This window comes from Acanthaster planci, linkage group LG13 (assembly GCF_054643075.1).
Source record: "Acanthaster planci isolate LZ-2023a linkage group LG13, COTS_SCS, whole genome shotgun sequence".
Classification (NCBI taxonomy): Eukaryota; Metazoa; Echinodermata; class Asteroidea; order Valvatida; family Acanthasteridae; genus Acanthaster; species Acanthaster planci.
This window is the reverse complement of record NC_141789.1, coordinates 16,380,717-16,404,553: the sequence shown is the minus strand read 5'-3', so window position 1 is coordinate 16,404,553 and position 23,837 is coordinate 16,380,717. Positions and strand designations below refer to the sequence as shown.

At 40.0% G+C, this 23,837-nt stretch overlaps 1 protein-coding gene across 1 annotated transcript; it reads right to left on the bottom strand.

Annotated features, from left to right (window-relative positions):
* Positions 1-10,807: 10,807 nt before the first annotated feature.
* On the bottom strand, positions 10,808-16,860 carry LOC110973953 (somatostatin receptor type 2-like). The gene has a single exon (XM_022225217.2). The coding sequence runs from the start codon at positions 16,312-16,314 to the stop codon at positions 15,280-15,282; it is 1,035 nt and encodes a 344-aa protein (XP_022080909.1). The 5' UTR covers positions 16,315-16,860; the 3' UTR covers positions 10,808-15,279.
* Positions 16,861-23,837: the final 6,977 nt, after the last annotated feature.

Below are 23,837 nucleotides of genomic sequence, written 5' to 3'. Positions count from 1 at the left end.
TTGCGTCGCCCCCGTCATGTCGCCGGACACCACTTCATTTGTGATTCTCGGATTGCCTCTGATTTAATCCAGTGTGATGGTTGTAGAGGTTGAGATGTCTCGAGAGCTGATACTGTCTAGTGCGATGCTGTAGAGCTCACCAGCGATCGATTCTTCCTTCAACTACCTCATCCTAATACTGACAGATCCAACTATAAGAACGTGCATCTTCAATCATCCAGCTCAGCAACAGGACGCCTGTTATGTGTCATTGTCAACCATTCCACTTGAGTCAACTCGGGGAAATTTGTTTAAGTTTGGTTATGCGTTGGATTCAAAGTACATTTTTAAGACGAAGTCAGCCGTCTGTATATTACCACAGCTTATTGTCCTTGGGGTGATTGGTTTTGAAAGGGGTGACTTTGCTGAATACAACAGACGATATCGGAAATCGCAACAAATCGGCTTTTTTTCTGGGATAATATTGGTTGTAAAAATACTGTGTTGAAATCATGAAGTAAAGATTTATTACAACGCTTGTAGCACGAACTCGGTCGTTGAAAGGTTTCATCACTTTCCTTGACGTTTACCATCAAATTGAATGAAAAGAAATTAGGCAGATTTACAAAACTGCAATTGTGTGCAAAATGCGGCTGCAGCAGGATGTAAAGATCAGTTTCATCATCAGATTACCAAGGAGATTCCTTTGTCCCCGGTTAAAGTCCTCTTAAAATCAAGACTGTCAGACTGCATTGGTGAATTGACCACGCACGATGCATTCACATTTCTCAAATCCGGTGCTCTATCAAGAAAGATCCAGGAATTTAAGGCAGTAAAAGAACAAGTCAAAACCCCAAGGAACGAGATCAAGATGTCCTCAATCCCTGGCTTAAGGGAAGACGGTTCACGTTTACATTATGTCGACCAACGTCCTGTGGGCATCCTACATTATTCTGTGAACGCTGCTAGATGCATATCTGGGGCCTACAAGTCCACCCACGGAAAGTGGACATGAATGAAGAAGTGCACGAAATGGAGACTCCAAGGATATGAAATGCACATTGCGCAGGCCTAATTGTTGAAATTGAGAGGGATGGGGTTTTTCCCAAACCTCTCTCATTTGCTGCAGTAAAAAAAGCATAACTACAGTTCTCCTCTTACTTTAAACCAAGCTTTACACCATGCAATTACATTTTTGTAATGATACCTTAGGAGAGTATTAAATTGAGCTTCTGAGAAAAATAAGACAAATCGGAATTTCTTTCGCTGAGAGAGAGAATTTAATTGATGGAAGCTACGCCGCTCTAGAAGAAAATGACGATTTGGGATTCCGCATCCTGCAAGAGTTATATTTTCAGGTAGTCGTGTGTATGTCATTAACAGAAGACTATATAATTGGATTGGGTCTCAGTATTTGTTTGGAAAATACTAAAAATGTTTATAAACCAAGGAACAGGAAGGACCCACCCAAAAACATCTGGTAAAAGCTAGAATATTTTACGTATACTCTATACTATATTACGTATATATGTTGAGTGTCAATTTCCGAATTTCAAATATGTACATATCACCTCTTGAGGGCTTGCCCGTTCGAAAAGCTGATCATTCTGAGTTACAATGAAGAACATGTATGATGATTAGCAGTCATGAGGCTTGTTGAATTTGAACAGTTTCACAATGGCTCGGACGGTAATGCCACTGAGTTGGTGTGATGATTACTCATAGTTGGAGTCATATTCGTGATTCATTTGGTGAACGAGCGTTATGAGAAATACTAGTCCTGGTGTATCCAGCTTTTGGTGTGGGGGGGTTCAAAAACGAATGCGGCTGCTGGCTCATTTAACATGATGCTGGGGGAGAACAAATTACAAAAGCTGAACTTACGGTCTCAACAACCTTGCTTTGATTTCATGGTGTTGTTTTTGAAGAGTTTTGTGCTAGTATTTAATAAATAAATACACCGATTAGTTTATTTCCTGCTCATCTAAGAAGTATCATTTGTAACAAAATAAATAAATAAATAAATACTAATAATGAAAATAAAAAATCAATCAGGCGGAAAGTTGCCCCTCTGAACCCCCCCTCCCCGCTGGATACGCCACTGCCTCTGAGTTTTATTTGGAATTTGTTATTAACTTGTTTAGAGGAGCCTATAAAATCGACAAGTTGTTTTTCGTGCAGGGTGATAAGTGTAGTGACTTGAATCTATCAATATGGTGTAAAGGAGATGAAACAGTGCTATCAATTTGACCGTTTGTGTAACAGATAAAATGTGCACCAGTCGCCACTGGACTTCCAATGTAGAGACTGACTTTACCTTATCACTTTACTCCAACAAAAAAAACATATCAGTTATTCCTGTCAGGGGATTTACGGCAAGCTAAGTATCTGTTGCTATGGTTACTGTCTCCCAGACAAATTTACTTGTCTTCGATCTGAAGCCAATTTACTTGAGTTTGACGTACTCAGCTGCACATTTGAAGGTGTGTGAACCGTTAGTGTTAAAAAAATGTTGTTACGTTATAATAGCCACACCATCAATATACCAAGGCTTACAGTGACAATCAAATGGTCGGAATAGATGAAAGTAACATTATAGTCTTCATTGTGGATGAATAATGGCATATTATCTCGCCACTGTCATTGTCGGTTTCAACCGCAGAACAAAGAATTATAATACTAAGTCCGTCAAAAGTCTGATTAATACTATTAATATTAGTGATGATGCACCACTCTCGTAAAAATGACAAGGGGTGAATTCCAGCTACGCGATTGTACACGTTATTTTTTTGCAGCGTGGAACATGTTGCGCGGTCCAATATATCGAGGATTCATCTTGGCTGCGTAATCGTCCACAATTTGCCAACACTGTCTCTTTGAATGTCAAAAAGACACACAAGTGTATCCTTCTCAAACAACTGCCATCATTGGAATGTGGAATTTCTGGAATGAAACTGATTCAAATTCATGCACTCTTTCATTGCTGTTTTCCTAAATGCTGGAAAATGTTGACGACGTTAAGTGGAATGCTTGTATTGTTTGTGCACATCGACCAGAAAAACTTACGATATCAACTAGCAGCATGGGATGAAGTTGGAGTTCTCATCGCACAGATTGAACCCGTTTGTAGCATTTGCTGTCTTGTGCGGTACATGATCGACACTCAGCACAATTTATGTTTGCACGCAGCAGTATGGACCTTACAGAATGTTTATTAGGCAAACTAGGATTGAAGATGAACCGGGTCTTCGATCTGTTCGCCCTTTGACTTCTGATTATCTGTGCTTCAAAATAATGCTAATCAACATAATGACAGGTAGGCCACACATTCAGATGTACTTTTGAGTAGATAGTTGAAATTTAAAGCGTAATATGTACTTCATTTGTTTTTCCCGATTACTCTGGACAATGTAGACTTTGTTCTAAACCATATTTATTGGCAGGAATTGCGTGTATTAAGACGAACATCTTCCCGTTCTTGTGCAGTGTGGAATTTGTCCTAGATTTTTAACATCAAGAAACAAAAAATCTGGCTGACATTAAGTAGAATTGTTAGCATGGGAACAAGAAAAATATATAGTTGTTGTGATTTAACTTTTGATAGTTCGATATCTTTTGGTTTTTCAAACGAGCACTTGGGCCAACTGGCACCTGAAGACAGCGGCAAAGAATGTGACAAAATCGACAACAGTTCCTTAATTTAATTAAATGCAGTGCAATCTAAGATGTTCCCCGATGTGTGGTTGTAGAAAGCCAGCAGGGACTGTAATGAATTTCAAGCTCGAATACTTCCTGGATTGCTATAAATAACAGCACTTCAATCGCATACATACGACTAACAGATAGGAATGAAACAATCCTGTCAACGAAGAGGTAATTGTCCTTGATGGGAAGGATAGGCTTGGCAGCTAAAATGACGTTCTGAAGAGGCTTGTTTCCATTCGTTACAAACCCCTTTTAATTACGCCTGACAAGCGGCTTTCACAGCTTGAATTTTCGAGTGGGGGTAGGACGGTTGTGAAACTGACTTTAGGTGACAAACAATGATGTAACCTTAATAACAGAACATGCCCCAATCCTCTGATTTTAATAAGATTTTTTTCACGCACTCTTGGAGTCGTAATAGTCCCTATGTTCAATACAAATTTACCCTATTTGTATATATATATTTAATGTTCATCCTAATTTACAGAAGTGACTAATATATAAGTGAGTGGTTTGGGGTAAGGGAACATCGAGTGAACCCGTCTTGTTGGTCGGTGTGAAAGATTGTATGCGTGTTATTCCTAAACATACCAAGGAGGACGCAATGTTATGTTGAGCATTCGCAGGGGGCATTCGCTGGGGGCACGTGCCCCCTCCCTCTCCGTAGTTACGCCACTGGTTCTCCTGCCTCCTATTTTATGCTGGTTACCATGCAAAAGCTACCTTCATGGAATAAAACTTAAAGTTTAGGGGCTTGTAAGGCATATATAACTGAAAAAAAATGCCAATATAGCAACAACAAATCCAATGAACCTCGATGAATAGTATGAACTCGTGTTTTGATTTGTCTATTTGAACCTGCGATGTGGGAGAGATGATTCTATCTATGGTACCCCTGAGAGGGAACTATGACAGAATCCACGTATCGGTTACGAGAACGGATACATTGTAAAGAAAAACGAAGAAATCAAGAATTGAAGAATGTGGCGCCGACGACACTTTCCGAAATGACACACTAAAATGAAAAATTGAAAACACTCCCTGGCGAAAGGCGGGAAATACACCTCGCTCTTTTGCGCCAAGAACACCCGCTTTTAATAAATCCATTAGGTCGCTTCCCTGCACATATTACGACCGAGTGCCATTTACCATGCTGTGGAGGATTATACAGTTTTTGTTAAGATATTTGATCAATATTTTACAGTTGCAAGAGCCCTAAAATCCCGTGTGACTCGTAAAACGCACTATCGCCAGCGGCAACGAAGGTGAGATATACTTGGACTCATTTATGTGAATTATTTATGAGATTGATTGGTACGGGTGGTGTACTTTCGAACTTGTCCAATCATGCAGACAGCACAAGATCGAGAGAAAACGTTGCAGACATGTCTTCGAAAAAGTAAATTATGTCTGTCTCAGAAAAGATTAAACCCGCTGATGCTGTTAACAATACCAATTTCATGTTTTACCCTTAGGGTCATTTTTCAAGGGATCTTTTACATTTATTAGTTTTCCTTGGTAGAAGTCAAGATTCCAGGTTCAAAGTCGGCTTATGCAGGTTTCTAGTAGAGCAGTGGTATAGATATACTTTAATAAAGAACTGTGCCTGGCTCCTTTAGAAATAATTCAGAACAACTTTTGCCAATGTCTTTCAAGTTGTGTAAAATGTAGCTTTGTAGCTTTTTGTTGATCAGTGCATGACCTTTTGCTCTGTCTGGGACTGGAAAAAGGCCAAAGCGCCAAAACAAACAAACAAAACATGAAAACAACATACGTGCGGACAAGAAGATTCTTGAACAATGTATGTCAAACCCCCTTTCTCATTTTCAGAATCAAACTAAAGCGTTGGCAAAGGTCGTGATCTGGCCTACTCGTAGTTACGTGCATTAAGTATGATGATAAATGCATACCATGCTCTGGCAAGGAATAGTCTGTAATCATCCCTTCGTTTACTGCTCCTAATATATGGCATGTATTGACACCCATAACAATACAAAAACTGTGGTGTCATCAACATTTTTTGGTGTTATCAGATGACCACACCATAGGGTGTTACTTTAACACCGGTGGTGTTACTTTTACACACCTACAAGTGTTACAAAGCACTGGAGGGTGTTAAAAGTAAAGTGTAGTCCTCGATTACACTGGGAGTGTTAAATCTAACACCCCAGTTTTTACAGTGTATTCAGAGACTGGTAATAATTATGTTTTTTTCAGCAGCGTTCTGGCAGGCTACGAATGCGTGAATTGCAAATAGAAGATAGTTACCGTGGAAAAGCTGCCAATTCAACCGCAACGCCAAATACGGTTATACATAGTTTGGATGAGGGCAGCTATTGGGGCAAAGTTTCACCCACAACGCATGCCGCCTTACATCGGATTTTCTAAGTGGGGAACTCAGTGTTTTCAAACACTCGATGAGACTTCGTTGTTGACGCCCCCTTGGGATTGAAAGACGTGACTAAAATCTAACAAGGAAAGGCGCCGAATATTTTAAGAGAGGGATGACTTGCATATAGACCGATGGAATATACCCTGCCTGGACGAGGTATATCTTATCTCACCATTGCTCATAGAAAAGAAACTAGACACACAAAAACAGACATAGTCCCAATTATTGGTCGGTGTGAACGCTATTTTTCAGGTATAGACACGTAGCTGATTCGTTCCTCTTAGCAATGGCCTGCCTTTTTGTTTTCCAAGTAGGCACAGGGATCATATAATAGTTTTTAATTTTCTCTCGGTTCGAAGCTTCTCAATCGGCAGGTGAGTGCGGTACTTCAATAAACTTGTCTCTGTGGCAGGAGGTAATGCCTTCTGCCGGGGGAATCCTTGGAAAACTGTTTTCATCTGAAACAGAATCATGTCTTCCACTGTTTTGTATGATCTGCGAAAGTCTGAAGATTGTGTGCTGTCATTTTTAGATTACAAGTATTCAATTGAAAAGCATGGTAGCTACGACGGAGGTATTGTCAAAGCTTTAGTTATTAACTTGATGAAAAGAGGCATGAATCGTGATAAAATAAAAAAAAAGTCTCTTTTAGTAGAAACATTTCATTTTCAGCAACAGACGGGAAAAGGTATTGCGTCCTCGCTGTGTGGTTTCATAAAAAATTTACCCTACGTTGAGCCACACCCATGGGCGTAAATCCTGGGGCCTTGGGGCATATATCCCCCCACTTTTTGAGATGGGGGGTGGGCTATTGAATCACCCCCCCCTCCACCACCACTTTTTTGGGATGAGCAAAAAATTTAAGCGAACTGTGAAGAATTTACCGGATTTCCCAACGACTAAAATGTTTGCAATATCACTAAAAAGGAAACGCAATTTTTAAAATCCATAATATGCCATTCTCATACATTACAGACTGTGCATATTTATCATGAACATCGCTCCCTGTACAGTTTATATGGTGTCCCCCCCCTTTTTCAAATTTCCATGGCTGGGCAAGTCATCCCCACTTTTCCCCATCCCCCACCCCCAATTTCCAACACAGATTTACGCCACTGGCCACACTGAACGTCAGCATAGCCTTTAGAGTCAAACACACGGTTCATACATTGATCAAACATGCAGAGACCAAAGCTATAATAATTCCATTCTGAAAGAAGGTTTCTATGCCTGTAGGACATACCAGTAGAATTACACATTTTAATTTTCACAGTTCCGTCGAAAGACTTGTCAGTCTTCACTTAGATTTTCAAGGAGAACCCGAGCGTGAAACCTTGCCTGGGAGCAAGTATCAAATGAGTTTCTATTATGTTCTTTGGGTGAATATTATGCTGTCCTTTGTTCACAACATGAATAACCTTGTCTTACGGCGCCACTCAATACCTCGTCATGTTGGAACTGTCCTTCCCATTTTTGTCTACCTGCATATTTAATTTGCTTTTTATTACTCCTCAGACTACACAAAGGAACTTACATTTTTTTTGAAACCCACAGCCATGATAAATAATTCAACTTAATAGTGTGTGCATCATTCCAAGAATATTATGCCATTTTCCATTGCTTTTAACGCTTGTGTAGGACTGTAAATTACCTATCTGTAGCCCCTCCACATTCAGACAAATCATAAACGGGAGTTTACTGTCCAATGTAATGGAAGTTTGATTTCAAAACTCAATATACCTTGTAGCCGTCATGAGTAAAGACTGCAAAACTATCACAGATATGAATCCACACTTGCATGAGAAACGCCCAAATGTTTTCATAAGTTTGCTGTCACCTTTTTTTTGTATTGGGAACAGTATTAACAAGAGTTATTTGATAAGGTAGTGTGGGGTCAAAGTTCAATTATTTAACGTAACTCATTCTGCGCAGAGCACTTGAAAAGTCACGTTCTTGTGGCTGACCTCAGGTTGTCACGTCACTGCAAAAGCAAGAACGTCGGCTATTTTTATTAACCAATAAAAATAAAAGATAATGATAATGAAAGCTCGTGTGGATGATACATAGGACTGATCTTCTTCTAAGATCCATAATCATTTGTTTGCCATTAGTACAGGGGAAGCTTTCAGCTCTTTGATACGTGCTCACTGATTGACTAAACCATAGAGAAACTGTGTCCTTTCTCTATGACTACACTCTTGTTCATCAGTATTCAAAAAATCCAGTGGCCTCTGGAAACAAATAGAGAGGTTTTGTGTTGCAAATATTTTGGCGTGCATCCTCAGAAAGAACACCACAAGGGAAATCTCGCTCTTTGGTCTGACGTGCTTCTTCTCTCCATCTGTTTTCGAAATTTTGTGATATTCAATTTCCTTAGGGTCGTGGTCATCAGTTATAATGAGACGCAGGCCAGACAAACAATGTTCATTGCTGACATCAAAGGTGGCACGACATTGGTAACTGATTGTTGGCTGGTAAAAGAAAAGAAATGAGCATACTATAATGAACAAAACAAAACAGCCAAAGTAGTAAACAAAAATTGAATAAACGTTAATGTATAGAGCTATTCATATAAAATAATGACTTCCTACCCAATGTCCTTGTCACAACACAATCGATTGTTTGTGAATAAATCTCTTGTGATCTCTTCCCTTATAGACGGTCTCCAACTTGACAATATTACGGTATTTAGTCACACGGAAAAAATATCCACAGTCTCTGACCGGTGGTAATGAGCAATTTCCTGTGAAGATGTCTTTGAAACACTGGACCCGAACGTAGAATCGAGCCATGATCGAACTTTGTTCCTAACGACGGCCTCAGGCCAATTAAGCATAATTGCTCTTAATTATCTCGGGTATTTGCTGGTCGATTCCTACGTTGGAAACGCGTTTTGTGCATTTCCCACCGTTTTCATGTTCTTTGTTCAGTCCGTTGACATTGCTGTACACCCTTGTTCGTCTTTAACGTATTTAATATTTCTCGTCATTTGTGAAATAAATTGTGGCCACAGTGAGATTTGGAGACCCTCCTTTCGTGAGCCGTGTTACAATTTAAGGATAAATAAACAAAAACAAAACCAAAAACCGAAATGATCCGAAAATCAGGAAACACAGGATATTATTATTACAGTTTAGGGTTCATCACACCGGGTTTTTGTTTTGTTTGTTTGTTTGGTTTTTTTTACCACACACGACGGGGAGAGATAGGCCCTACATGAATAATCGGTGTCGCCCTCATTTTAGTTAAAATGTTACCAATTGTTTTGACTGGGTAACCTAAGTTAGAGTAACTATGTTAGCAACCTTTTGTGTGTACAGTTCCTACTAGTGAAATCTATCATTTCTTTGACAGTTAAGAGCTTTATATACGTAGCCATTATTTCTAACAAATTTTTGCCCGGTCGATTGTTATCTATGCGCTTGAATGTCGCCAGTACACACTGAGCCAGTAGGGAATTTAAGAAGAAAGGTGCCAGTAACCAATACATAATGTCATTTGTTAGAGTGTTAATATCATTAACCTGCAACGTAATGCCACAAATGTCAGTACAGACAGTCATTGCTCCCTCGAAATATTCCCCGTCTACCAGTCTACTGAATACTGGCTTGCGTCCAAGAACCTTGGTTTTAACCTAAGGCTTGTTAACACCGAGAATGACGAATTTATTTCGAATTATTAAAAACTATGCAGTGCCAGCGATTTGGTAAAAGAAGGCCATTAGGTCAGTCGGTCATCAGCATCACAGCACGCTGCGAAGCATAGACATAGTGCAACCGCAATGTGAAATTTCACTCCTTGGTAATCGGCAATTCATCACTTGGAGTAGGTCTACAGTATATTTTGCCTCTGGTAAAAATGCTTTCAAATAACAAATATGAAATACTTTAAACTGTACCAGGCTTCCAAATTGACCACCCGTAAGCGTAGGTAGCGTTTGCGTTCATGCCTGAAATTGTTGCCTTCTAAAAGCCTAAAGAACGCGTTCTTCATTAAAGGTTGATAAATAGTATCGGTGTAAAAGCCATTTGCCCTACTAGACATCAATCTGTTTATCTTTTGAAAATAACGGATAGAAGAGACGGTTTGTTTGTGTTCCTGACTTCATTTGATAATTAGGAGTCATCCATGTGGCTGTTACTGTTTTGTTCTATTTTAGTACTAGCTATGGCGCAAAGATGATGCCTCAAAATAGTCTTCAGATTAAAAAGCGGGTGGCTAGACAAGACATTTGTCATTGCCTGCATGCACTCGCTTACAAATGGTGATAAAATCTCAAAGTAGCCGCTGAATCATGCAAGGCAAGCGCTCTGGTCAATCTACAGAGTCGACCTCTTAAGGATTAACGTTTTTCCCGACCCATAATAAGGAACACAGCAAGCTGTGTTGATTTTTTACTTCAGGATTCCATCCACCGTGAAGTGCGATTTATCATAATTACTCAAGATCATGCAGTGAAAAAGCGAACTGGGTTGAGGCAGATCCCACGACCATGATAACATCGCGAGCGAACAAAGACACAAATCCTCCCCGTTTATATTGGTTTGTCCTACGCCAAACCACTAGACTCCATCCGCCAGGTATCCAAGGACCTTCGGTGGTAATTTGCATGGAAATTGCTGTCATGCTGCTGTACACTCTTGCATTGTGCTCCCCGTAACGAGGAAGTCACGATGCCAACCGGATGCAACCACACTGCTTCTTAAATGAAAATACACATGGAGAAGAAGATCCATCAACAATATAAGTTAATGCATTTACTGGCGTTGTTTTTTACAAGTAGTTTATTGTTTCCGTTCTAGGTGCGAATTCCAAATTACTACTTCTTCTGTAAAGACTATATCCTTTCAAGGAAAGCCAATTTCTCGTAAGCGATGAAATTGGCTGGTGCGTTGACAGGTGACTGACCATCAATTTTTTTGCAGCGTGCAATAAAATAAACCTGCTTCCACTTTGCATAAAAACGCAACAAAATAAGACTGACTAAGTTAAAAAGTTGAAACAATGAGGAAACTTGTCTAAAACATGACCCATCAACAAAAGCGTAAATAAACGACTATTTTCTTTTCAGCTGAAAGAAACCATTTCGGAAATATGTCAAGCTTGTTACCTGCAGAAACACACGTTACTGTTGATTACCATCACTAAATGTGTCAATAAGTTTATAACTGTCCATTCAAAATAAATTCCGTAACTCAAACAATCACATCTGCACGATGGTACATAATACGCAGCAGTTTGTTCGGCAGACATTGCACGCTTTCTGTTTAGCAAGTTAGCGAGTGTCGTCTGCGAGGTCGTTAGGATTCGTACGGTGTTTTGGAGTTTATTATGTTATATTGAATGTATTACCACAGGTCACCAAAAAAAATGACTTGTCAGCACAAATGAGCGCTGATAGTGCTGACAAACACAGCTCTGATAATACGTGGAAGGTAGTGGATTGCAAACGCTGTTTAATTATAACATGGAAAATGTAGATTGTAAAGATAAATCAAACTTGACTAATTTGAATAGAACAAATTCTGTAAGTGAACTGCCCAAACATATATTTAATAAATTGAATAACAACCATCAAATTTCTTTGGTCATGAACCACGTAGGCAAACATCATTTCCCATTCGTCTAGAGTCCACTATTAAATATTACAACAATCATCTGTTATATGCAATGTTTGATTCAGTGGCGTATCCAGCTTTGGTGTGGGGGGGATTCAAAAGCGAATGTGGCCTCGGGCTTACTCAACATGATGTTGGGGAGAAAAAAAATCAGAAGCCTTACTCACGGTCCCGATGTCCTTGCTTTTATTTGCTGTTGTTGTATTCTTAGGGTTTGGACTAATATTTAGTAAATAAATTCACCCATTACTTTCTTTCCTACTCACCTATGAAGTATTCTTTGTAAAAAATAGTCCATGGGGGGCAAGTTGCCCCCTTCGCCCCAGCTGGATACGCCACTAGTTTGATTTAATGTTTGTTGTCAAGAATTTAAAAAAGCTGACCATTAAACACGAATCGTCCAAAATGGCACGCTCTACAATATCAAGGCAATAAATTACGCAGTGATACATAAATCTGATCCAGTAATCCATAGGTTACCGTTTTACAGTATAAACTTTCTCCACAATATTTTTCGCAAGAAATTGTGTCTTCGCATGGAGCAAAACACGTATTGGGTTATACAAAGTACATGTAAACTCCCCTTGCTTGACTAGTTGATTTAGATGCCCCGAGTATAAACTGTGCTGTTAGTGCAGACATTGTGAGTAAATTTATCATTGATTTAATCAACTAAGAACTTTATCACAATTCATTACAATTCATCTCAGCAGAAACAAGTCTCTTCACAATCATTCGTCAAACATTAGCGAACAACTCAAGCAATGCATCCCATTTGACCTTTGGCATTCTCAATCAATATGACCAATCACAAACAGTTTTTGCTTCGTGGTGACTCAATTTGCTTGATTAGTGAGAAACGCTTGGCCATTAATTATACACAGTATTCCAACGTTACATTCATGCAGGGCCTACAAATTTTGTGTCGGTAAAATTAGTCCAGAAAAGGCACGCATAAAACTGGGAATACATTATTTTAATCAAACCTATGTTAAAATCATAACATACACGTAAACAATTTCCTTTTTCAAAATCTGCACTTTATATTGGTGCTTGTGATAAAGTTGGAATGTCCAGTGTACGGTCCGTCTTGGTACGTTTGTTTGTCCATTGTTGGTCAATCATCAAGTCGAATGTCCGTTTGTTTGTTGAGCTGTCACACCGTCTATGTTAGCCAGCGTATGAATTCCACGCACTAAACTTCACTGCCGGCTGTCCAATGTTCTCCTCGTTTATAAATGATTGGTTAGTATCAAGAGCTACATCAGCAAATATTGCGCAAGGAGTACAGTTATATCATTCCCTACATGAATGATTGGCAATGCAGGCGGAAGCCATTGCGGGTCACGTAATGCAGGTCCCCAATTGTATAAACCGGTCAGTATTTCGGAAATCTCGCAGCATAAACCTGAAGGTGTGAACAACATTATCCTTTCCACATTCCCAGGAGACTCACAACCCAAATATGTCTCGTACCGTACCCTTGTGTCTGAAGTGTTATGGGATCGATGCTGACCTTATGCATTCATTCTGACGACGCGTCATTCCGACTTGTCAAGGGGTTCTCTCTGAGGGTTACTTATAAAGACCTTGATGAGATGTTATCCTTGGGGCAGGTTATGGGAACGAAGCGAGGCTATTTTGCAATTTCTTGGCAGCTGTCACGATCACTGCTGAATGACCGATTCGGGAATATGTAGGCTAAATTCATTTTAACTGAGAAATCTCGATCCAACGCATCTGCGTTGGCTCGACGCTTGACGGGGTTAAATTACTTTCAGCAGTAATCAGGTGCTTGGAATTTATGTCCGTCGGCATGTCTTCCTCACAAGCGTCTGAACGTCTCCTTTTCAGTAACATTGAACACTGTAAAGCAAAACGTGGTTGGAAAGGTAAACTATTGTACGTATTGTCCGTGCTTAGAGTCAGTGACAAACAAGAACACTCATCGGATACCAATCGTTTCTGCGCATGTGATATATTCTATTAACGTATTGCCCGTCAAGTTATAATTCTAACCGACAAGGAACCACCAAGTTCAAGCCACAGCGATGGGGTTTCCCTTTCAGAAAAGGCCTGTCACAGGAAAACGTGTTTTGAATTTGGTAATCCGTAGAATTCAATGAGCAATATTAATTACGGCTATCCTAAACTTGTACGATTCATAAATGTGTATTTACGTTGTGCGTGAAGAAGCCGGTGTCAGATTATCTTCTTCTTTTTTTATTTGTACAGAACTAGGGGACACTACACCGCATTCGCTAGCCTGTTGTGCTCAGAAAATAAATTCCTATGTGATGAAACAATAAAAGCAGTTTGCATTTGCATCACCATGCTTTGCATATTATCTAACGAAGATTTGTCAGACGCGGATGGGGGGGCTTTGGGGGTCAGAACCGCCTGCTCTGACACCAACAAAATAGTAGTAATGAAAAAAGATGACAAGGGTAAGTGCATCAGTAACAATGCAATGTATTTCCTTTGTGTACACCTGTCTGCAACGATCCGACATTAAAAAAATCGGACGAGCCTGCCCCCTGAAAAATGTCTGGATCCGCCCCTGTTTTTAAAGAATGGCAACAATATTACGATATATACTTTCCTTACAACCACGTAGGCACTTTGTCGTGTTCTTATATGGAAACTAATTTTAAACACTGAAATATCGTATATTAAGAGCCTTGATTTGTCTGATGGTTATTTGAGGGTGGGTAGCATATAAGTTCTAATTACAGATTCCACAGAGGGGTTAAAGGTTACGCGTACCGTAATTTACGTGAGGGTTTAAAGGGATAGCCTACGATAACAAACAGAATAGATTTAGGCAAACGTTTGGATTAGACATTGGTTCTTTTCAAGCTGCAAATGCAATAAATATATCCATTCAATACCAGTGCAATATCCAAATAAGGTGTCACCATACGAGACAACTTGGACCACATTATTTACTGGACGAATACGTTTGTGATTGAAAAACAGACAGTGAGTAGAAACTTCGATTTCAAAATAAAACAAAGCTATTTTACCCATGATGTCAGTGCACAGACCCCACTGGTATATTTCTGATGTTGTACTAGTAGCTAAAAACCGACTTTTGAAGGACAGGATCTTGCTCCAACTTTGAATCCAAACTAAAGAATAAAGTGTGACTGGTATAGTCGTTTGCGTATACACTAGGCCATAGGACCTCCTGTGTTTTGGTCATTAGGCCATAGGACCTCCTGTGTTTTGGTCATTTTCGAGCCAAAGTACATTGCAAAATAAGCGTACAGCCACCAATCGTATAGCATTTAACAAATGGATGTTTTCAGTTTAACGATAAAAATAATACAGATCCTGACCCGACGCATTTCTTGTTTGAAATCCGTAATTTTTTGCTTTGCCATTTTGGTGGTATCAGTGCATGTTTACAACAATTACATGACCGCACCACTTTTTTTTAAAAAGTGGTGTAAATTTAACTCCCTTGCTACTATATCTCCTGCAGTGCACACTGAGAAACAAGAATGTCGATTTTACGTCAGAGTTTTTGCGGTGTAGCATTGCGAACAATAACGTGGTGTCAGCCATGTCACATGTATATGCCTACATAGGCTGGGCTGGAGGTGGTGTCCGTCGTGGTCCATTCATAACCTCTTCTGCTGAACAACTCCACACTTTCTTGAAACTCTTCTTAAAATTTCCACTCAGAAAACCGTACAACAGTGGATTAGCGCAGCTGTTTAGATAACTTAAACACATGGTGAAGTCAGACACCAGAACCGACCAATGTTGCCTGATTGGTACAAAGACAACGACGGTACGCCACACATAGAACGGCCACCAGCACATGAAGAAAGCCAGCACGACAAAAAACACTAAACGGTTGACCTTGCGTGATTTCTTCATCTTGCCAGTTCTTGCTCCAATCTTTTTAAGTCGCACGACGATACTGGAATAGCATACAGAAATAATGATGAGAGGAATGACAAAACCCATTAAAGACGTGTAGATCATGAAGAGTTTCTGGGTTACGTCGACTGCGTAATCATCGTCACCGAAGACAGCGTTAAAGTTGAAATGACACAGTAAACCGTCGGCGTCGTAACGCGTCACGATGTTCATGGGACTAGCAGCGGCGAGCGCTAATACCCACACACCGATATTAACGCAGATGGCAAGTCGTAAAGTGCGGTAACCACGAACTCTACGAGCGTGGCATACAGCAACATAACGATCCATACTCATTGCCGTTAAGCAAAAAACGCTGGTAAACATATTTAGACCATCAATGGCGTACACCACATGGCACATAACCGGACCAAACATCCAATAATTACCGGCTATAGTGGCAACTGATAGAAATACCAATGCTATCATGAACAAATCATCCGCGATGGCAAGGTTTAAGATGTAAGAATTGGTTACAGTTTTCATCTTGGCGTAGCGAAGCACCACGAAGATTACCGTGGTGTTACCAATGAGACCCATCACACAAACAATTAGTAAAAATACTCCAGAGACAATTCCACCCCAGTATGGCTGTCCTGCTCCGTCTTCGTCATCTGTACAGTTACCTACTGTCAAGTTTCCTTGCGTACAGTTGAAGGAGAAGTTAGGCCATGGGGTGGTGTCATCCATTCTGTCGCCCAGATATCACAGCTGAATTTAGGAGATCCAAACTGTCCGTTACGTTTGACGCCTTTACACTACCGATGCAACTGTAAGATCAGCGCCCTTCCCAGAATGTTTAATAGAGCTGTCTAAATATTCACGCGCGGCAAACTGAGTCTGAATCTTCTCCTATTGATCTGTTCGGTTGATCTCTGATGCTTATTATTGCAGTTCGATGAACACCAAACAGATAGATCGTGTGATATTAAAATGTTGCTGTCTCCTTAAAATGGCAAAATTTACTGCGAGTGAAAGTGGCTTCGATCGTGCAATGCACACACAGCTATTTCGTGCATAACAGGCTCACTGCTCATTTTGTACCACCGTCCATCCTGCCATGGTTCTATGAACAAGAATGTCTCCGCATGCGTCTCAAAATCTTGGAATCATAAGACCAAATAAATCAATTTCGATTTGCAATCTTGTCGTTGACTGCAGATTTAATCAAGTGAGAGAAGTATGGAGTGTGTGCTGTCAACGTGCCAGCACTGTGTTTCTCCCTGAAATGACGGACTAGTTGCCTTATGAATCGGTCCGGTGAACTCATCGTTGGTAAACGCATATCATCAGTCACGTGACCTCACGCACAGCGACTCAGTTGAATTAATATTCATTAGATTGTCTACTCTCGTGGCGCTGTCCACCAGATCGAGCGAGTAAAATGGAAATTCGTGATATCCATGATCGTCTGTATCGAGGCAAGCATTTAGTCGGCTTAGAAGTAGATAGTTACAAAGATAAACCGCCGTTATGTACCAACCGAACTGCTTTATACTTACATTGAAAGTCAGTGTAAAAGTGTAAGCAATAATCGGAAATCCTTTGAGCTTTTCGAAACCCTGTGTTTCCAAACCGGAGAATTAATTCTCAGAGACAATAATTCCAAAAGAAAGAAAAGCTTAAAGGGTAGATTGTTCTCCAGTGTCACACAATACGTGTACATATTTCTGGCAATATTTCGAGGTGCGCTAAAGCTAAACAGGGAGAGGTGGAATTATTAACCCATCTTGTTGTGGGCCCATCACGTCGGACTCGTCATTTTTATCCCGAGGAGAATTTTTGGCATGTGCCTCAATTTCGAGTAGTATTAAAAATTAGATACCGGTACGGTAGATGCTCTGCGGGCACGCTAGATCATCAAAAAGGTTGCCAATGGTTCACCAAGATAGGGTCAGGGTACTTTCCGTCAGCGCTGACGATTTATCATTTTGAAATTGGTCAAATATATTAGGGCTTATCAATTTCTGAACACAAAAAGACACGGTGCTTCCTCCGTTGCTGAAGGCTGCAAGTATTACGGTACCCATCTATGATAAATATGTATTTAATCGTAACTCCAAATGAAATTTACTTTAATAGTGGCGAGGCTTAGCTACATCCATCCCATTCGATGCAGCAATCCCTAACGGTATTATAAGTGCAATGTATCTTCATTGTTTCTGTAGCCATAGGACATTTCACAGACTGCAATGCATTGAAGGCAGGTAAAGGATTACATTGTACCGGCTCAGTTAAAATGATGGATGGCGCAAAACAACATCTATCAGACCTTTTCCCAGCGGTAAATTGTTTTTCTCTTCTAATTGTTGTTAGTCACGAAATGTCCCGGGAAATTTATTAATCTTACCATTTACTGGACACAGTGCCTGGTAATCTTTGCATAATGTATTAGTTTGGATAATTCATGAATTCCCACGATGTGATGAAAAGAACCAGTTGTACCTAATGTCAACAGGGTTTTAACATTCAACATATTTTTTTATTCAATCTTACGTGTCATCTTAAACAGACATATCGAAAGTTCATCACGCCATCGCTTGCGACTGACATTGAATGTCACATTGTTACGGATTAAGTAACTCCCTTTAAGTGTTGAGAAAAGAGAGCTGAACATGAGCCTTGTCGGACAAATCTGAATGTAAATTTTAGTTTACTTCCTGCTTAGATTAAGGCGGATTCTGTAAGCCATCAAGCTATCATACGGTGAGCATGAGAAAACAAGGCACGAATAATACACACTGAAGAACTCGAGTCCAATGAAGTCCGACTAAACCACGAAATGTTATTACCCACACTGCTTTCTTTCACTGATTTTTTTCTTTCAGTTTTTTCATTCCAGTCTGTGAGCTGTAATGTAACCTCAGTTACAAAGGGAGCGATGGACTTGAGAAGAAAAAGTAAACCAGACGCAACACACGAATCAATTAGCTTTACAGCAAATATACATCGGGTTTCTTCGTGCAGGCGCTTCAATTTGTTGGCCACGCCACTGTCAACGTTTGTTGTTTCATCCGCTCGGCTGTAGTCGTTGCTCGAATTTATCGGTGGATTTGTTGCGATAGGCCGTCAATACTAAAGCCATTTGTCTTCTCTCCACACGTGGATTGAGTGTCGTGTGGTCTCACTAATTGCCAGCGGCAATACCTGTGTTGCTAAGTGTTGGAATAGAAGCACTCGCGTCTCGTTTTCAAAGAACATTCGTAATTTGTGATGTGTATTCAGATTGTGGTTTGAATCAATAAGTGGGATTATTTGTGAATTCCTTCTTGGGTATTTTTTTTTCTGTTGTGAGATTCCTCTAACCTAATTTGGGTCCAAGACTTCAAGTTGCACTTGCTGATAAGGGATAGTTTTCGAGTGATTTCTAGTGCATGCCCTGGAAACTGTTCTAAGGTTGAAGAAAGAATCGCCTTTTAAACCCTTCTTATTCTTTATGGACGATACGTTAATTTCGTTCCCAACTTTTGATTGTACTTTCCTAATGATTGCTTGCTTTAGTTTGCCTCTGGCAGGCAGAACACCCACATGGATTTACGTCATGCTAATCAACGTTCTCTGCGTCCATTTTCTTACACTAATTTATGTACCAAATAAAGCTGTACAAGAAAGTCAGTTGATGAAAGTCTTCCCTCTGATAACTTCAAGCCTAATTGGACCTACTGTGTGTATGCTCGTTTCCTCTGGATACTTAGTGGGCGCTTTAATTATATATTTTTATCCCCACTAAATTAATTGGATTCGTGCGATTACAGATTGGACACTATTTTGAAACTATTTTTGCCGTTTATAGACGTAAATAATCAGCGTATCCATCTGACGAGGGCAGGGGAGGCGCTTGGGCAAGTTACCCCTCTTTACCCTGGACATGTTGCACTTTCATCGCAAGCATTACCACCTGTCTTTTTTGAGGGAATGGGCGGGGAATGAAGAATCCTTTATTGTTAGTAGGACAGAAAGATTTTAACCCCCCCCCTACATACACCACTGCCAAGATATATAAAGTGTTTTACCAAACCATACCCATGCAAGTAATGTAGGGTTGGTTGGACCAAGCGAAACTTTCTGCGTCATTTCCGTTATACTAATAGATTTATAGTAGATGCTTTGCGCGCAGTGAGTCTACGTATTTAAAGTGTAGTCTCTTTTCAAATCCGGTAAGTTTTACTTCCATGGATTGTTTTGAGAAACATGTTTGGATTCTAGTGATATAATTTTGTTGCTTATACAATTACACATGTACCAAAACATTCTTGTGATTGCCGTAACCTGCTGTTGGCTATATAAGGAGGTATATGGATCATTCCATGAAGTTCGGGCACAGTTTGTTTGTTGTTACATCGGTAACTTTTATTGCCTCTTATTTTCTCATTACCAAAGATTAAGTCATATTATTCAGCAATGATGAAGCACACCACTACAAAAACCTAGCAAGATTTGTCGCGAGGCGAAGCTGAGACCATTCTTGCACGAATCTACAATTCTGATTCTATTCTCTGACTTCTATTCTCTGACTATTTCCCATTGTTACACAAACATGGAGTCCCAAGTCGATACGAATCTACTACAACTGTAGATTTGTAACTTACAAATCAACAGTTTGCTGTAGATTCGTTAAAATAATCTACACTTTGAACAAAGAAGTGACGTCACAGAAATAGTCTAACTGGAACTACGCTAAGGAGTATACTATTACTCCTACAACAGAAACCATGAATCTGTAGTCAGAAATCGTCCGTTTGTTGAAAATGCGATAACGTATGCGTACCCGCAGTAACAAAGGTATTGCAAAGTTCGGTTTCAAAACTGTAAGGATGTTAACAGCATTTTTGGAAACCCTCTTAATATTCTCCTGTTTCAGAAGCGTTTGCAGCTTGAAATGTTCTGTCAATGATCTCCAAACGATCAGTTTGAGCCGCACTTCGACAGCTGCGTGCATAATACTCGGTTACTCCAAACGCAAGGACTGATTCACTAACAGCCTTTTTAGATTTAAAATGTATTCAGCTGAGAAGCTTGCAAACAAGAACTCCGTGGAAAAAATCTTTAACATGATCGATCTTGCCTCGCACAATGCTTGGACCGAGTTGGATAACTGTTTACATAACGCTCAAAGATTGATTTAGGAATCAGGAAGGCTTTGGAGGAGGCTTGGTTTATTCGTGCTGATGCCAGTGTTGTGAACGAGTTTCTTCAGTACTTGGATTACATGGTTTGTCTGGCGATCACACCACGTTTGGCTGCCATATTTGGTCACGTGGTGCTAAGAAATGGCAGGTTTCACTTCTAAAAAGGATTTTGTTGGGGGTGAACAGCTGAGATTTCGTCGACTCCGAAAAATTCTTAAAACAAGACTTCAAATTCTAAGAGAGGATTAGAAGACAGGAGAGTAGTCAACTTTTGAAGTGGTATACAGGGTGCGAACATTTCAAACTTAAGTAATTACCGGCCGTGAAACGATGTGCACCGGTATCTCTCATGCTACGCAGCCAATTTCTCAAAGGACTTTGACTATTCCTCGACATTGGAGTAATTTGAAAAGATTTGAAAAGCAATCAGAGAGTTGAGGTCGAGAAAACCTGGGAAATCAAGAAATAATCTTACTGGCTTTGAGGTGTCAGCTACCTAGGGTGAATGGATACGGCAAGCGACCTAATGGTTAACGCTCTGAGAAATGTAGGGTGATGCTGTCGATCGTAACAATTTGTGCCACTTAAATATCGTAATTGATGTCAGAAGTTGCAGGATGTGATCTAATACGTCTAGCAGGACATTGGATTGCTATGGGGGACGTTTGGCTGTAGTACTACCCGGAACTCAAATTTGCAGACTCAGTAGGCCTCTAGATATACATCATCGGTCAACTGGCCATCGTCCATGATCGAAATTGCTCTTTCAGCAAGGAGACATGCAATTCCCATGCTCAGTGGAAACAGTAAGTTAGAACATTGTGAGACATGACGAAAATATCCACACTGGACTGCTTTCTAATAAGTGTTCTTTCTGAACCATGTTGCCCACGTGATGCGGCCCGAGTGCGGCCTATAATGTTCCAGCTCTTCTGGAGGATTATTGGAAACCAACTCGTAGGCCTATCCCCCTGGCTGCTGAACTCTGTGATTAGTGGATCTTGTTTGAATCGCAGGGTTAATGAAGATCTCGCATAATTGAACAACGATCTAACGTTTATCACCCAGCTCTTCTATCAAAAAGCATTCTCCTCTACAGTGATTGGATTTTTGTTTCGTCTTTTATAATCCTTAGCAAGACGCAGCTGTGATAAATGACATCTTTGCGTCTGAAGTCTCGAGGTTATCAGAACCACAAGTAGTTATGGTGCAAAAACAGGTGAAAAGAGAGAAAAAAGACAGAGTTTGAGAAGACAGAAAGTTTATCCCATGTAAAATTCAATGTTAACTTTCCAGTTCAAAGCCTCCATGCATGCTTTTCATGTATCGTCATGATGACTTGAGGTCACGCGCGGATCGGAGGATCTTGGGGACGGTTCAAATCACCACCACCCCGCTCTGACACCAAAAATAAATAAATAAAATGTTTACTGACAATTATGGAAATAACAATAACTTTACAAAGATAAATTCCTGTAAGAGTTATTATTTATACATCAGTGATAATATAATGCATTACCTATATCGCCACCTGTCTGCAACAATCTGAACAAACAAAAATCTGACGGGTCTGACCCCCCAATAAATTCCTGGATCCACCCCTGGAGGTAAACAGGCTAAGCCGTCAAGGGTATAAACAACTAATATGAAGGAAAATGTTCAATAATTGACCTAAAAGCGGTTCATTAATTGAATTTGTATTGCGTTTGATTCTGTGACTTGAACAGTTCGAAGATTATAAAGTCTCTGAGGTATTTAATATGAAAAATTGGTGTTACATAATTATTATCTATCCTCTTCACTGTCTTTCTTCCCTTTCTTGACGTTTGTGTAGTTGAACATAAATGATGTCACTAAGCACTGGCACTCATATAAAGTCGGTTTACCCAATTACATTTCTATATTAGTAGTGCACGATAGACTAAACCCCAGACTTCGTGGAGGCAACATGAACATTACCTTCTCACGTCCTGGCGCAAATTTGACACTTTAAACGAGCCTGAAAATTTAAGGGCATGTACTAGGAGCCTTCTGACGCAGAAATCGAATGCCTAGTATACCGAAGAAAATAAACGTGTCTGTCTATACACAGACTGTTAATTCGCTGTCTGGAGTGCTTTCTTCAGTCTTTATCCTATGGATGTACTTTCTTTTCCAACATAACTATTTGTAAATTTCCCGAAACAAATAGTAAAAATGACTGTTATGAAAAAGCGACAAACTAAGCCCTGTCAAGTTGTCTTAAGCACTCATTATTAACACTTCTAGCCAAGATTTCGGCTATTCTCAAATGCCTCGGTACCGTACGCCTTGTGTCCTCGTCAAGGTTGGACTTCCGTCAGTCGCCTTTTGCCTTTGATCCTCTCTGCATGCTTTTAGCTCATCTCTGAGGGGAATTCATCTTTGTAATCTTGAGTGAGTAGTGCTTGGCTGCCTGGACGTTCCCTTGAACTGTTTCCGTTGGATTGCCCCGGCAGTATGACAAGGCACGGTCACTTCATTTGTCATCCCTTGAAGACAAACCTGTCCGCAACTAATTGCACGTCTCAACAAGACGCAGTGGGATATAGCAGACACAAAAAATATATATATACATTTCCAGATTGAATGCTGGACTTCATCCGATGTTTAGTGGAGAAAAAAATTCTCAAAGTCAAAACTAATCAGCCTTTTTTCCAGCTTTGTTGGAACTGTGCCGTCGGTTTTCAAGATGGGAAATATTTTCAATAAATTATTGTTTACGGCTGTCTGCGACTCCACAATGATTTCACAAGTATATTTCTCTTGTTTACTCATCTGGGAAATATCTATCCTTATTATGAAGGTAATCCAACTCCTCGTTTTTTGTAATGCAATCAATAATGATTGCCTGTTTTGCCACAAAATTTCCCTTGTCGATGATATTAAAATTGCAAAATAGGTACAGTCGCCGGCCGACGTGTCTCGTGTGCACTAGGAAATGCCACCATTTTGGTTTTGGGGCAGAGAAATCATGTACTAGCCGTCAAATTAAAGTTGATAGTGACTTGAAAATACCAACTTAATCTTAGCAGAAGTTCTTTTTCTTGGGTTTCTCAAATCTTG